At 35.8% G+C, this 17085-nt stretch overlaps 1 protein-coding gene across 1 annotated transcript; it reads left to right on the top strand.

The window, feature by feature from the left end:
* The first annotated feature begins 1932 nt into the window (after positions 1–1932).
* On the top strand, positions 1933–16761 carry LOC146480061 (uncharacterized). The gene is made up of 6 exons (XM_085110127.1): positions 1933–2455; positions 6069–6412; positions 10753–10866; positions 10972–11076; positions 12741–12825; positions 14395–16761. Exons 1-6 carry the CDS (start codon positions 2331–2333, stop codon positions 14501–14503), a joined length of 882 nt encoding a protein of 293 aa, XP_084966253.1. The 5' UTR covers positions 1933–2330; the 3' UTR covers positions 14504–16761.
* Positions 16762–17085: the final 324 nt, after the last annotated feature.

The following is a 17085-nucleotide window of genomic DNA, read 5'->3' on the forward strand; positions in this document are numbered from 1 at the left end:
AAAAATTCACAAAACACCCCACAACATAGATTCACGGGATGAGCAGAGAGTTTTTGGATTGCTTGAAACGTGAACGAGCTGATATTTCCAATTTTAAGCGGCGTGATAAAGGCTTTCAGATTTACCCCCGCCTCAAGTGCTGTTTCTTAACAATAACCTATTGTTAAGAAGGCTCCATGAATTCGACACCAAGGATTCTTGATACCAATTACTAGCATGTTCGCTGTTACAAAAAAAATGTTCGCTGTTACGCTGTAGTTAATAAATAAATTAATAAATAAATAAATAAATAAATAAATAAATATCTTCTTTCTAATAGTTGTTTGATTTTTTAACCACTTGATGACAATAACATGAGCTGCTACTTTTTAAGTTAAACTTTCGATAATCTTATTCCATCCTTACAAAAATATGTCAACTATCACGCTTAAAGGCTGTCTTTTGCACCCTCTACATCTAGTACTGTTACCTTTTCGTACAATAAACAGATTGTTTAGACTGGATAAAGCATCTAAATTAGTAAATGACTGTATATCTATACTTTGTATAAACCAGTAAACTAAATCTTTTAAATATACACCAAATAAATGATCTAGTTATCTCCTCATTCAGTTTCAGCCTTAATAACAACGTACTTCACCTTATTTTGATGACTTCTGTATAAAGAACTGTCAAATGCTCTGCGTCTTTAAAAATCGTTAAAACGAAAATCAAGCAATTTATATTGCAAAAGTGATACTGACATAGATCTTATTTTTGAAATTGATTAGTTAGCTTAAAATTAGCATAACACTATCTGCACTGGTTAATAATTTTTGTATATAATTCCAGTCTCCCAAGTGTAGATTGTAACAACATAATATACTTGCTGTATTATTTCAATATGGGAAATAAAGTCATTCATTTGTTTTCTAAAAATTTGCAGTCAATCAAGGCAGTTATCTTAGCGTTAGTCTGAAAACTATGCATAGAAATGACGCTTCGATAATTTATGAAAAGAATTTGTTGCGGGGATTAGTTTTCAGAAACATAAAATATTGACCGTGTATTCTAAAGTAAATATTAGTTTTCCAAGTGATTGTCAACTTTTTTTTAATTAATCCAGAGGCTCTCATGAAAAAGGATTTCATCTGGAGGAATAAGTTTGATCCGAAAGGAAACCCTGTAAAATTAAATACAGCAAAATACGTGTAAAATACAAGTAGATTGTACCGGAGATATTGCGGAAGGCACTCAATGATATTAATGTGTCAACCGGAGACCTATTGGTTGTCTAAACAAAGATTTCTTAAGTTTTAATGGTGGGCAAATCTTAATAACTGAAAGAATGTTTGTAAACAGATATCTTTCCTATACTGAAAAGTAACAATTTCTAGAACAAAGTGTTTTTCGTTTGTTTGCGTACTGAGCTTTATGGCTGGTTCAAATAAGCACCTGCAAAGTTTGAACTTTTCGGACGTTTTCTTGGGACTTACTGGCTTGATATGCTTAACAATATTTTTTCAAACGTCAATCAGTGATGTACTCAGTATAGGCCATATCACGGTTTTCGACGCCATTTTGACGAGTAGGCAAACAGGCTCAAAATAACAGTGTTTGTATGGAAATCCCATGTCAAATAATTTTCATAAAACATCGCTTCTGAAAAATTCATGAATTGGAAACTTTTGGCACTAGGAAAAGGATTATAAGAAAAAATTTGGAGGGATGTAGCTGTGCCGGACAGCGTCCAGTTGTGTTTTGAACTTTCCATACATTTCCCTGTATTTTTTTCCCGCGAGCTATTTGTAGAGCAGTTCACGGCTGGTTAGCTAACAGACAAATGTATGGAAAGTTCAAAACACGACCGGACGCTTTCTGGCACAGCTACATCCCTCCAATTATTTTCTTAAAATCCTTTTCCTATTTCCAAAAGTTTCCAATTCATGAATTTTTCAGAAGCGGTGTTTTATGAAAATTATTTGACATCGGATTTCCATACAAACACTGTTATTTCGAGGCTGTTTGCCTACTCGTTAAAATGGCGTCGAAAACCGTGATAAGGCCTATTCTATCCGAGAAAAGTAGCGACCGCCTGGTGGAGATATTTCATGTACTTTAAATGAAGTAATTCCCGTTTCAAGTGAACGTGCTGCGTGTATCCGATATTTGCCAGCGTGTTTTCGTGGTTTTACAGTCACTTTAAAAGACATACTGATATTAGCTTCGATTAATTGTCACAGATGAATTGTTCAATATGTTTTAAAGGTAACGTGAAATATCTTTTGCATTGTCGCTGTCGGAGAAGAACGTAGATTTTCCTGTGGTTCAGTCTTCTAATCGAGCTCAACATGAAAGCGTACTTTGCATGGACAGTGGGTGGACATTTGCTTTCTATGTTTTGGTTTCTTGTCGTTTTTCAGCCTGGATGGAGTAAATATTACCAGTCAATTCAATGGACACCGCAAAACCCTAAGTAAGTTACTGTCTTCAATTTATAATTAAGCTAATACTATAAACCGTTCACTTCGAATCAGCAGCTCATTTCGGCATAGATTTCATCCGCAGACTCCAAACTTTAAGTACTAGGAAGAAGCTAGGGGCCATTGGAAAGTTTTACTTTCATGTGATAGGATTTCATCCATCTGAAGAGTCGAGGCAAGAGAAGAAAAGAACTGGAATGCATGATTCTAGAATGAAATCAATGGCCATAACCCACTATAGCTATAATTAAGTCTTAAATATGCTACTCCCAGGTGGAGTACTCTTGGGAAGGTACAAAGTATTGTTTTAAAGACGCCCTGTTTATATTTTCATGGGTACTTATCTTCGGTGTGTAAGATAACTCGAGGATAGGTATTTTCCATACCTTGGCATGTAAGATAACTCTGGCATGCACTTTGTCATGCCAGCCTAGGCCGTGGCAGGGGGGGGGGGGGGGGGTTGGGTTACTCCCATAATTTTTAGCTGGCAGTGTGCCGCTGGGACTCTGAGAAACTTAACCTATACTAGACCATGTTAACCTTTATTTTGCAGCCCTATTCTAGAGCATACACTGAAAATCCCTACCTCATCCTAGGCATCGTACTACCCACAGTGCAGATTTTTAATTAAAATGTGATTTATCAGGACACTTTCTCAGACTAAACATTCACATTCAACTCCATGGACACTTGAACAAAATCAATGTTCTTACTAATATACAGTTGATGTTCGGTTTCCAAACAAGATGCTTGACTGTATAGGTATACCTCAATGCTTTCAAGTTTTGCTGTTGAAATACTAAATATATGCAATATGGATCAAGGTATTACTCTGTGGAGCTGTTTTCTTGAACTTGACAAAAGCATTTGATTTCATGTTAACCATGCCACACAATGCTACTCAATAAGCTTTCGGCCAGGGTGTTGTTTGGTTCAAGTCACATCTGTCAAATCAGTATCTGTGGACATGTTGTGGACCAGTTATGTCCAACACTCTCCTATGTAATTTGGGAGTTCCACAGGGCAGCATTCTACTAGGCCTGCTCCTCTTCATTACTAAACATAAATGATCTGCCCAATATTCTTTACCATGTTTATGTCTCTCTCTATGCTGATGGCACTGTTTTATATTAGTTCTCCACTGCTGTTAAGTGAGTTGGAATAACAACTTAATTCAGATGTTGCACGTAATTTGTGATTGTCCCTACTTACCGCTCTTTTACTTAACAAAACTTGAAACTTTGTTGTAAAGGAAACCGCAATTCTGCCTTGTCTTGATGTGCCAAATGATGTGATCACCCTGTGAGACATACATTGTGATTGGTTTCTAATAATTTATTATTGGATGTAGCAAAAATGTTAAAAGTTCATTAAAGAATGGTATTAATCATAGTGCTCTGCACCAGAGGGTTTTTCTTGTGGCTTCCCCTCCGGCCAATCCCAAATCGTTGCGGCACATGAGAAAAAACTTTAAGGTACCCAAGGCAACAATGTCATCTGAGGACTAGTTGTGGAATATATTGTGGAACATACATGTAACATCACCTTTATATTTGTTAATATTCAGTGCTCAACATATATACAGTAATAATTTGTGCATCATTCATTCATTCATTCATTCATCTTTTATTTGCCCCAATCTTTATACAATCAATAGGTTTTCTACATTGTACATATATATTGTTGGCAGGAGATCCCAGCAAGTTTTTGCAAACTTTTCTTTAGGGGATCCCCTATTTCTTAATATTTTCTATTGTTATATAATTTGATAGCTGTCAAATATATATACGTACCTAATTAACATTAAGATTAATATTAGGATTATAGTAGTAAAAGATTCTGATGGCGATGTCGGTAATTTAAACTTTATGTACTGATGTCTGAGCAATAGATCTGCTTCACTTTCCGCTTAAATGAAAAGTAGGATTTAGCATCTTTCACCTCATCAGGGAGATTATTCCACAATTTAGCACCTCTAGCTTTCAGAGAGAATTTTCCATAATTTGTTCTAGTATACCGCATATGTAACTTTGCTGAAGATCTTGTATTATACTGATGAAATTGTTTGTTTTGTACAAAATAGCTTTTAAAAGTATTTGGTAACATGTCTGCTCTTTGTGAGTACATAAAAAGACTAGTTAGAAAAGTATTAAGCTGGAATATGTCTAGTATTTTTAGTTGTTTGAACAATGCAGTAGTTGAGTCTTGGTATCTTGAGAAAGTCATGAGACGAATAATTTTTTTCTGTACCTTGTGAAGACATTTTAATGTGGATGCATAATTACTACCCCATACAATATTACAATAGGTAAAATAAGGATATATCATTGTGAAGTAAACATTTTTTAAAGTAATTTTGTTTACATAGTGTCTTAATTTGGCTATAATACCAGACAATTTTGATGTCTTATTACTTAAGTAGTTAATGTGATTTTTCCAAGTCATTTTATTTATTATTACTTTTAAGCTATTAAATTTATTTCTGTACTTTTTATATTTCTGTTCATTAAAAATTGATGGACTTTTAAGATATCTTTTATAAAGAATATTTTTCTTTTTCCTAGATATAAGGAATCCTTTCGTAATCCATGGCTTCTTTTTATGGTTTATTTTGTTTAGTGTTACTTTCTTGGTGGGTAGATGAGTGTCATATATCTCTTTAAATTGTTCCATAAAATTATCGTATGCTTCTTGAGGATTTTCTAGGTTTGTTATTTTCTCCCAGTTAGTTTTAGCTAATTCATCTTTTAATTTTTTCAAAGTTTTTTTATTAATGATTCGTATATTTTGTTCTATCGGGTCATGTTTTGTATCTAGTTTATCCATTGTTATATAGAATATAAGAAGATGGTCTGATAGATCGGATATCAAGATGCCTCTTTTACTGTTTTATTTGGACTATTTATAAATATGTTATCTATTAAGGTAGCTGATTTGTCAGTAATTCTTGTGGGTTTTGTTATTGAAGGAAAAAATGACTATGCATACATTAGGTTTATAAAGTCGTTTATAAAAACATCATCATTAAATTTTAATATATCAAGGTTATAGTCACCCATTAAGTAAGTTTCCTTTCCTTCGTTATTAAGGCATTCCAGAGTTTTGGTTAGGTTTTCTTCAAATTTGTTAAATGTGTTATTGGGAGGTCGATAGATAACTCCAACAATTTTGCTTTTCTTCCCTTTGAACCTTAACTCGATAAACAATGACTCGAATATTTCTTCGTCAAATGTACTTAAGTCATCTCTGGCAAGGAGAACAGCGTTATTTTAGAACTGTATTGAACGTGATTCGGTTCATATGATATCTCATGCCCCTTTCAAATATTGTTTAATAAAATAATTTATTGTTGATTTTCATTGACAAGTGGACAATAACATGCCTGGACTGAGCTTGTTGGTTTTTTTCCTTTTTTGTTAACTTGCTCCAAACATGTTTCTCAGGGTGAGAACCAACATTTTAGAGTAAAGTTCTACAGTTGAGAGAAGCACAGGATTTAACAGTGTTTATGCATTTGATGGTTTTCAGCAATGGATGAACTGAGAACAAGTGATAATGTCTTGAATGTTAAATCATGGTCCTTATTTAATCTGTTATTCTTTCAAGGTTCCAATTTACAAAGAAGCAAATCCAAGATAGTAAAGCTTATTATCGATTGCCTGTGCTTCCAAACGATAGGGTAGCATTTGTCTGCCCCAACCCATCAACTTACCTGAATGATGTCCAACACCCAGTCCCTAAAAATGTCAAACTTTATGAGAACATATGGTACGTGGACAAGGAAAGTTTTCAAGCTTGTGAAGTTGGAAGCCTCAAAGGGAAAGGAATCAACCAGAAATGGCTGGATTGTGACACTCCTTCAGTACTTAAATATGACTGGCTTGCATTTGTTTCTTTCAATCCCACAAATGCTTTGTCACTTCAGCCTGGCACTGAGCATTATTTCATTGGTAAGTTGAATGATTCTTGCTCAAAGCAGTTTGCTGTTTTCATGGATGCGCTTCAAGCTGCACCCACTTTGGTTTTAAAATACTGTGGTGAACAAAATAGAAAAAAGAAACCTGCAACTAATTGTATTTTTTCAGTCAGTGTCACAAATATACTTGGATAAAGGAAATTCAATTTGTCATGTTCAGGTGACTTATTTGGCAAGTGTTCCATCGGTGAAGTCGTGTAGTGCTAAACAATTTCTAAAAGAAATTTTAGATAGAAAATGAATAAGATTTGACAGTACACATGTATGCGCCCACAAAAATGTTTATTAAGTTCTTTTCCTCTGGGGGTATGAAGACTTGAAGAATAGCAAAATTAATATGTTTGTGAATGAGCACAGTAATGGTACATGTTGAGCAGCCTTAACATCATGCTTATGATAGAAGAGGGAGAAGCTAGACTGGGCCAGCAGTTGTTTCCATCATCAAAATGTAACATGCACAATGCATAGCTGTACACAATAAAGTTAACATACATGTAGTTATAGCAAAGCTGCACAATCCAGTTCAGTGCACATAAGCAAACATTATAGTATTGTTAAGCATGTCTATTTTTCCCAGTAATCTTCAGGGTTTTCATCATCCATTTGTACTGGCAATGTTATGCAAGAATGGAATGCTTTTAAGCAATACTTTTGTTAGTGACTTTTTTGTATAGGTAATCACATGATTTCGAGTTCAATTTGGGATAAATCAGCATGAGTAAATCTTTTTGTAGTCTTTGAAAAATTTACAAGTGCTGATTTATCCCAAATTGCACTCGAAATCATGTGATTACTTTTTAATAATATATATGCAAAAATTTGACTCTGTTTTCCTCTTATCATGTTTATTTCGTGTCACGGCTCACTGCTCCCGCCTACATTAACGTTATTGGTTAAAAAATGACAACCTTGATTGACATGCTAGCACTTGTGGAAACTTACAGACCAAAAATATCCTCTCAATCGACAAAGATCAAGTTCTCGAAGCATTTATCATTCTAAAGTGTTTACATTTTATGGACCTCAAGGAGAAAAGAGGTGTGAAAAGAAGTCAAAACTTGTTTATTTAAAGAAGTCAACTTGTTATTGTTTGTTGTCGAATTTAATTGAGGTGAAATAGATCAACATTTTCTAAACTTGAAGCTTTTCGAACTTATGAATTAGTGAGAAATACTGTCCTCGCCAGGGGATGTGGCTGACTGTGGCTTTGCGGGAGCTGCTGTGTTTCCCATGTTGAAAGTGACTTGACATTAGTGGAAATGGTTTATGTTCATGAAACTGATGCTGATCCTGATTCTAGCCAGAGATATAACTTGGCATATGAAACGTTGCAAAAACTGCTTGGTTGAAGTTGTTTCCACGTTGAGCCGACTGAGGGTCTGGCAAGAACGGGTTGAAAATATTGCTGGAGCTGCTGGTGTTACTATTAAGGACGGTGCCTACTATTGTTACTGCGCATACGTTCTGCGCATCTCGAGATACTCGGGTTTCCTATGGGTGGTGCCTACTAATACAGGAATATTTTTGCGCGGTTTAAAACTATACGGAGAAAGCAGAACTTACCAAATGCTTTTGGTATCTCAAAAGAAAATTGGGGGTAACCATGCATTTTTCAGAGATAATTAAGCCTTAAGTTAGGAAAAAATCCCATACATTGCTTTATATTTTGGTGCTTTTTAGAGATATTATTGCCTAGTTATCTCTGAAAAATGCCTGGTTAACCCCAATTTTCTTTTTGGATTCCAATAGCCCTTGCTAAGACCTTCTTTTCCCGCATAGTCATAAACCGCACAAAAATACTTCGGTATTAGTAGACACCGTCCTTAAAGCTGTTTCCTTGAGCTAACTGGATGTTGATGTTTTTAGCGTGGCTGATGGTGTGGGAAAGCTGTTGCTGTTCTCTTTCATCTCCTTCGTCATAGTCATCCAGTGACTTCTCGTTTCTGTGGTCCGTTATCGCAACCTCGCTCCAGGCCTGCTGTCTTCAACTTCTTTACCTTCTTTACAACTGTTTTCCTGGTGCTGTGGTTTGTAAAGGTCTTCAATGAATCTTCTAAGGTCATTCCTTTGATGACAGACTTCATCATGTCGTTGATTTTGTTCACTTCCATCGGCTGCCGCTTATACCAAACTTGCGAGGACGGATTTGGCACACAAGACAGATTAAGTGGACCGGTTGTCCGTATTTCGTGAGGATGACGCCACAGAAACTCTTTGAAGATTGCAACGGGACGTCTGTCATCTCCAGTTGCAAACATTTTTGGAAGGAAGCTTCTGGGCTTTGCGGACAGTCCAGACTGGCGTGTTTTTGTGGGGTTCTCGATGAATTCAACGTACTCCGTGTTGTTTTCATCCAATCCAAAGGAGAAATCTTCAACCGTCATGCTGTGGTGTTCCTGTCGACCTCGAAGACCAAAATATTGGGTCAGAAGCCACCAAACTGTTTGGACAAGGACTTGCGGACTTCCCTTTCCCTTTCTTTTTTTTTTTCCCACAGCTCATTTTCCTCGGTTGTTGTCAGACTTCTCACCTTGTTCGGCCGCTTGCCTTTGCCTTGTTGCCGCAGTAGGCGGGCTTTTCCCTCCAGAACTTGCTTCAAGCTTTTAAACTCTCTTTCGCCAATAATTGAGTGTTTGTACTCTTTCTCTGTTAGGTATTGGTCAATAGCAGTCACCATTACACGAAGGTTATCAGGCTCATAATCTTCCCCATCTTTCTTATGAACTGTTGCGTAAAACTCCTCCAGAATTTTGTTCAGGGCCTCCGGTTCGTACTTTTTAATACTTTCGTCATAGCCCTTTTGAGAAGCTCAAGACTTCCAGACTTTAAGCCAATTATTTGTGCTTTGTTCGGTGTTTTTGTTCGTAGCATTCTCCTTCAAATTATGAATTAAAAGGTTGTTACTTTCTCGTAACCTGTCCGCCATTTTGTGTTGTTTCGCTTTCGCAACTTTCCTGTTAATCAATTTAATTTCAACTTGCTACACTCAATTTCAACTTTCTGCACTGTTTGGGATTAATTGACGTGCTCTCAGCCAATGAGCATGCTGAAAATTTTGCATGTACATTATTAGCCTTGAAATCGAAATTGCTGTGAACAATTTCTTTTTGGCACACAGACTGTTCTCATGTTTACAAGAACCCTAGTTCTTCATCATATCATATTACAGTTTTTGAGCCATTAAATACTTTAAGGCCAAGAAATAGCCAATTTTTTTAGCTATAAACTGAATCAACTCAAGCACAGCATTAATGGAGCAACAAAAGAAATATCAGTCAAGCACCAGTTTCTCTTTTATGCTGGTGGCTTGTGCTTTAAAGAAAAGTAAGAACTCAAGGTAATTCCTTGTTTATTTGTTATCCTTTTGCTCAAACACTAACAACAGAACCAAATTTCTTACATGATAATCAGTCTCTGTGCCAAACTAGAGCTTATTTCAAATAATGGAACAAATTATTTTGATTTCAAGGTAGAAGAGTCACTTTTATTTTAGTCTTGCATGTAGTTCCAAGAAGACTACATTAACCCTTTAACCCCTAAGGTAAAACGACATTTTCTCCAGATCCAAGACTACAAACTCAATGTCCATGTATGATATACCATTTTAAAGCTACTAATGAGTGTATTTCATAACTGATATAATCATGAATGAGAAAAGTTATAGCTTTGAGATAAATGGCCTTAAAACGTAAAAATTTTAAAGTTCAAAAACGTCCCAATCCTTGTGTATGTTAGGTATACCCCTGAACTATTATATATAGCTTATTTTGCAGTTCTCAGCAAGTTCATTAATGTGAGAGATGTCTTAAGACCCACAACTTCTAGGGGGAAAAAGTTGAAAAGTTATGGGGGTGGTCAACCATATCATATATGGGAGGGGGTTATGGTTTTATCCTTTTAATGAGTAGATCTTCACAACACTATCTTGGTGTCAAAAATTCATAGAAATCTGTCAAGTATTGAAAGAGTTATGGCATTATGTGCCATTTGGCACTCTTAGGGATTAAAGGGTTAACATTTGATAATTTCTGAAAGGGTTATTTTGTCAAAAAAGTGTCTGTATTTTACCTGCATATATAATAATATATAAAATTTTTGAATAAGAGTTAAAAAAATAAGAAAATAAACTTTTTAACCATTAATTTCGGCTTCAGAAAAATGTGCACCTGCTGCATTGTGTATATATTAGGTTGTAGGGATACCACACATACTGATAGTGTTTATTTTTTGATTAATTTATTTACTTACCTCCAATTTCTCATCTGTTTAAAATTATTTTACTTATTTTTTCTTTTAATTTGATTCAAATTTCAGCAACAAGTAATGGTTCTAGCAATTCCCTAGACAATAGATCAGGGGGACACTGTAATGATTCAGGAAGTGGCATTTCAATGAAGATCATTGTCTACGTTTGTTACAATGCTACAGGTGTGTGTTATAGCTGGTGAATGGTAACTTTGAGATTTTGTGATGGATGGCAATTAAGAATTTGTGTGATTTTTGTTATTAAGTCTTGTTTATTTTTGTTTGTAGATCCTGCATGTAATGTACTGAAAACAGGTCCCCCGACAGAGAATAATTCAACCACGCTCAAACCAGATCTGGCAACACAGGCCTTGAGGACATCACTCTCAGACAGTAAGTGTTGGGGCCAAACAGGAATGGGCTCGTAAGTGAAAGGGGTGGTGTAAATGACAATGGTAGTTCAAAATATAATCAGGCCCAAGACCCCTCACTGATTGTCATCATTGAAAGAGTTGACTGTATAATCCTGTGTTACTCCAAAAGTATCCTGGAATAAGCAGCTAAGTTCTAATTTCAAATTTTGGATAGATAGGGTAGGAGGTGCTTATTTAAGGTGAGGGGTGGGGGAGGGGGGGGGCTGGAATCTGCAAGATGCAGAAACAAACTGGTTTCTTGTTTTGTAGTGATGTAGTCAAGAGGAGTTGGAATTGGGTTCTGATCGAATTACTGATGAGTGTACAGAATGACTCCAGAGTGATGAAGATGACCAGATTTTTGAGATATACATGTACTTAGCCATTGTTGTCTCATTCTTCAGCCATTGTGATCCATCCAGAGAGTTAAAGGATTAAGTCAAGGGTAGAAACGATTGTATTGGTATTTTAGGTAACAAAATACGAAAAAACTTCACCCCACACAAATACAGTCGAACCTCCATTATCTGGACCTCGATTATCCAGACTATTCGATTATCCGGACTTTTTTCTCTGGTCCCAATTTTTTCATGAATATTAATTAGTTGAGATGTTTTGAACTAAAAGTCGCAAAAAGCCCAATAATCCTTTCAAAAGACTGTTGAAACAGCGTATTATCCTGTGCACTTTTCAAAATTCGCAAGCGTGACGAGACAAAGAAATATTCTGATCATGCGTTCAGCTGATATCTGATTTGCTCAATTATTTTGTGGCCAAGGAAATTTAATGCTCGATTAGGTGCTTCCGTGTGGTTTATATAAACACACGAGCGATCGATCGTAAACTCAAATCAGAAACATGTCTACGAAGCGAAAGCGAGCCTTTCTATCGATTAAAGATAAGCAGATAATTATTTCATGTTTGGATAAAGGAGAAAAAGGAACAAATTTAGCTCAAGAATTTGGCATCAGAAAGCAGCAGATCTCTGATATACGGAAGAACAAAGTCAAGATCCTAAAATTTACTGGGGTGAGCATCGAGACAAGCGAATGATTAAAACAAAAGTTCCTGAAGCTGGCCGATGATGAGCAGTTGGATAAAGCCCTGTACACCTAGTTTATTCAACAAAGATCTACTGGGAAACCGATTTCATATTTAAAGTCATGTTTTCTTTGCTGTAACCTTTTGTTTACATTTCTATCTCATTAATATTCATATTTTCGATTATCCGGACTCTCGATTATCTGGACTATTTACCGCGGTCTGGATGAGTCCGGATAATCGAGGTTCGACTGTAACAAGAAAAATAAAAATTATGCATAAAAATGCAGCCAGATTTAGTTTTTGGAAAATCGGGGTTAAAATAGAGAAAAGATCAAAAGGTGCTTGTATCCCATACAGGACAACGGTGGGTTGGCTCTATATGTGGAAGGCTCCCTGATAACCTCTGATAATCCAGCAGAGTTGGCAGATATGCTCTTGTCAAGGGCTCACAAATTTATCAATAATTTATCATAGATAGTTTTACAAAGCTCACTCAACAGGTAATATGTGATTGGCTACTGCATGTGTAAGAAAAGACATCCAATCTTAATTTTTTTGTTAATTAAATAATGAAATTTTATTTTATTGTTTACCTTTTAGATGTTTGGCATCTTCTCACCATCATCTTTGGAGTAGGTTTTTCTTGTTGCCTTGTGGTTCTTAGCTTGTGTCTTTTTGTTGTGTGGTAAGCTATCAACATGCTTGTTGTGTAGTTGTTGTGTAGTGACAGTGGGCATTTTTTTCCATGGGGGTGGCGTGGGGGTGTAAATTCATGGCACTTGACTTCTGGGAGGGAGGGGGGCTGGGAGCATGCTATCCCAGAAAGCATTTCAACAGAATGCATTTAGAATGGCTAAACGTCATCTAAATATGCTATGCATTATCTTATTTTTAACCAGGTTATTGAAGCAAAATTGAACTACTAGAAAACACAATGGAAATGGCATTAACACAGATCAGTAAAATTATGTATGATCCACAGTTGTTCATGCAGTTTTCCTTTCATTAGGCAAACTTATTTGCCACATCGACAAGTGGAATCTGATCAGTTCTTGCCGGTATTACCACATGGTTAATAAAACCTTTTTTGATTCATGATGTTTGATTGCAACCATGTTTTCACCCTTCTTGCCATTGAGGATGACCTTTCTTTGAGTTACACTTGTAACAGGATTAACCTGCAGCAAGTTACAAAAACTTCACTAATCATGCATCTCTCATGAACTGCTACATGTAGGTTCTTTACCATTTTCAAAATATCAGAAAAGCAATTAGCGGCATTTCTAAATCGTCAGGATTTAAGATTTGTGAGGATGTGTCAATGGAGTTCAGAAGCCTGTGTTATTGTATAGCTGAACTGGTCTGCACTGAAAAGGAGCATTCTGGTTGGCTTCCTGAGCGGTTCAAATTTTCCTATATGGACCACTAAGATGGACTGCTTGTGTTACAAAGTCGTTTGAAAGGAGCAAAGTGCTTCAGTTTTGACAACAACAAAGCAAAAATGTTTTAAATTAAGCTTATTATGTAGGAACTGTTTAAGCCATCATGTCAGAATTGAAAAGTCTTTCTTGCACTATTTGTTGCACTTGCTACATAACGAAGTTTCATGCAGACTAGAAAGCAACAAGCAGAAAAGCTACGAGCTTGTTCTATCCATATTGTTTTTTGTAAGTTTATGGACATGTCTTGCCTTCAGCTTGGTCTACAAGCTTACAAAAAAAGAACTCAACCAACATTTTCCCAATATGGACCTCCCTTTATTGCGGACACTCTCAGGACCACAAGTTAGTATCCTTAATAGCAAGAGTCCATTATAGTGGGAATTTATTTCAGTCAAATGTCTGTACTTTACTTTTGCCTGGAATTTAGCTGTTGTCTGTATCATTGGGGTGTCTGCAATAGCAAGATGTCCGCAGGGCAAGAGTTGACTGTATAATCAAACACTCAAGAAACTGTTTCGTCTGATTTCCAAGCACCTCAAAGTTGATTTTAAAAAAACGCAGCGGCACCTCATTTTTTTAACCCACATCTCAGCATTTTAAAAAATCAGATGAAATACTCTTTGTCGTGTTTGATATATATTACTTCAAAATGATAACCAGTCTGAATGCCAAATCAGAGCTGATCTAGAGAAAATTATATTGTAAGGCCAAATCAGCACTACTTATGTTGCCCTTTTCCACCAATCCCTCTTTAAGGATGATATACACAACTAACATACTTGCGCTGTTAACCTTGTTTTATGTTTTTACAGCCGCAGGGAAACTCTTAAACAATCAGAGGGTGAGAAAGACAAGCTTCATCCACAGACAGATGAAAATGGCGTGGAAAATGTGAATGACATGACTGATACCTGCATCTAGACCATGAGCCATACTGAAATGAATGTTTTATGAGGGATGCTACAGCTTTTTTCAAACCCACATTGTTCATGTTGATCACTTTTGATGGGCTTCTGTGGGACTAATAAGGATGATCAAATCATATAAAAATGTTAAATAAATATTACCGAATTAAAGTTGCTGCAAGAAAGTTAGTGATGTACAAAAATACTTAGCCATAGATAGGCAGAAAAAGTCTGTACACCTGTATTCACATAAAATTGAGTCTGTCAAATTTGGGGTGCCACTGAAACATGGAGTTCTTCAAACAGTATTATAGCAGTGTGTCTCCAGAAGGAAGTAGATCTGTTAATGTCAGACATTGAATTAGGGATTGAGAGTGAGGAGGGGAACAGGGGTGGCAAGATGTGAAGAAAGGAGCGGAAACTTAAAATGAAATTTGTGAGGGGTTGGAAAATAACCTCCCCCCAACCTTCCTTAGTTGATTGGACTAATCATCTGACCATAGCTTAGTTAAGTGTCAGGATAGTTGTCTCTAGGACAAGTCAGTGTCCTGGGATGTGCATTGCATTGTTTAATAGGAAACCATGTTGTTTCCATAACATTTAAATGTATTTATGAAATAATTATAAAGAACTTTATGTATTTATAAAATAATTATATAGAACTTTTTTTTGTTGCCAAGAAAAAGTTTAGCATTGGAGAAATAGATATATTCTCAGTTTTCGAGGACATAAAGTTATCTCTAAAAACTAAATATTTTATAAGTTTTAATAAAATTAAGACATTGTAGTACATGTATGCAATTCTTGTTATCAGTAATATATCAAACACTCAATAGAGTATTTCATCTGATTCACAAACACCATTGAAAAAAGGAGATTAATTTTTTTTTTTTTACCAACTTCAAGGTGTTTCAAAATCGGATAGAACTCTCTTCAGAGTGTTTGATATAGCTTCTTACACCATTCATAATTCTTGGAGAAAATCAAAGCAACATTTCAGCAAATTTTACAATAATTAAGATCGCATTCAAACTCGAGGAAGAGTGTTTCGTCTAACACTAAGATGTGGGTTGTTGAATAAAGGAGGTGCAGCTAAGTTTTCGTTTTAACCAATCTTGAGATGCTTGGAGATCGGATGAAACACTCTTTCGAGTATTTGATATAACCTCTCAAACCATTCATAATTTCTGGAAAAATACAAAGCAAAAATTCACCAAATTTTTTGATAATAAATGAGTGATTAGTGAGTTTGGGAACCTAATTTCATATTTTGTAAGGGATTTGATCCACAAAATTTAAAGAAGGAACATTTTATTTGTCAAGGTGTTAACTGATAAGGTTGAATTACCAATTCTGTAAGAAGATTTGGGTTTAATGTACATGCATGTATAAATATGTACCCACTGAATATAAAATACAGAAGCGCTTTATTATTACTTGCTCTGAGGAGCTGTAAAAAATAATGTTACAGGCATGTTTGCATGAAACTATATACCATCATCAGTGGCGGACCCCACACACCCTCACCCCTCAATTTTTAGATCAACCTGAGGGTTGAGTGGCAGCAGTGTGAGTTGCATGGCCAGCTTGATCAGGGAAGGGGTAGGGGAGCGAGAGAGGCGGGAAAAAATCCCCCCTCATTTAGTTCTGCCCTCCTCACTCCCCCTCCCCTTCCCCAAATACGCCGGCCACACAGGCTAAAGGTTGAGGTGCAGACATATTTCGTTTCACAAAGAGAAGCAAGTTTATTGTTCAAGAGCTGCCCCGCACTTACCTGAAGGTCTGGATCCACCACTGATTATAAGCTATGTATGCATTAAAATATAAATATGTAAATATACATATAAATTGATATATATTAAAGTGCTTGCATAGTACCTTTTTTATGGCATTTTGTTAAAGAAAATTTTGCTCATACATTATTATGTTTAAAATTTACAGTTGGATAAATGTTTAGGTCATTACTCACTAGGTCAACAGGATATATAAGTATTGCAATATTTATTAAAATTTAAGAATTGGGTGTAGTTTAAGTTATAGGCTTGCGTTGTTTTATTTTATCATGCCACCATAAAGTTTTTTAAACTCCTAATTTGCATTCTTGTTGATGCTGTTGTACGTCTTTTTAGATTGTCTACAATCTGATTTATCTTTGGTCTATATTTGGGTTGTAATTTTTTTTCTCACTGTATTAAAAAGAAAATAGATGAGAATGTAAAACTTAGAATGAATTGTAATGTTTGAGATTGTTGGCAATAAAAAAACAAAGCCCTGTTTTTGTTCTTAACAATGAGAATATGACCAAGCCTGCGTGGAGCGATGGAGGCTGACTGTTGCATGGAAATGCGTTTTAAGGTTAAGCAGGTTATTAGCCAAGGACTTCTGCAATTTTTGTATTTTCTTCTGTTTACATTGTTTATAGTGTGGTTTTCTCTGACTGAGTGTGTAGGATCAGGAGACTTCTTCGCTTGGTAATCTTTAAATAGAAGAAAGATCCTCCCAGTTAGTTTAGCAATTTGTTGAGCTCAAAAATCCATCAGTATTTCATAGTTTAGGATTTGTTTACATAAGCTTACTGTTATTATTTTTTTCTTGTAT

The sequence above is a fragment of the Pavona decussata genome, unplaced genomic scaffold (genome assembly GCF_977016875.1).
Source record: "Pavona decussata unplaced genomic scaffold, jaPavDecu1.1 SCAFFOLD_56, whole genome shotgun sequence".
Lineage (NCBI taxonomy): Eukaryota > Metazoa > Cnidaria > Anthozoa > Scleractinia > Agariciidae > Pavona > Pavona decussata.

Excerpts from the sequence above, each read along its gene's own strand:
- LOC146480061 (XM_085110127.1), top strand. The coding sequence starts at position 2,331 with ATGAAAGCGTACTTTGCATGGACAGTGGGTGGACATTTGCTTTCTATG. Across the intron at positions 10,867-10,971 it reads CGTTTGTTACAATGCTACAG|ATCCTGCATGTAATGTACTG; the intron begins GTGTGTGTTATA and ends TTTTGTTTGTAG. Across the intron at positions 11,077-12,740 it reads GAGGACATCACTCTCAGACA|ATGTTTGGCATCTTCTCACC; the intron begins GTAAGTGTTGGG and ends TTTACCTTTTAG.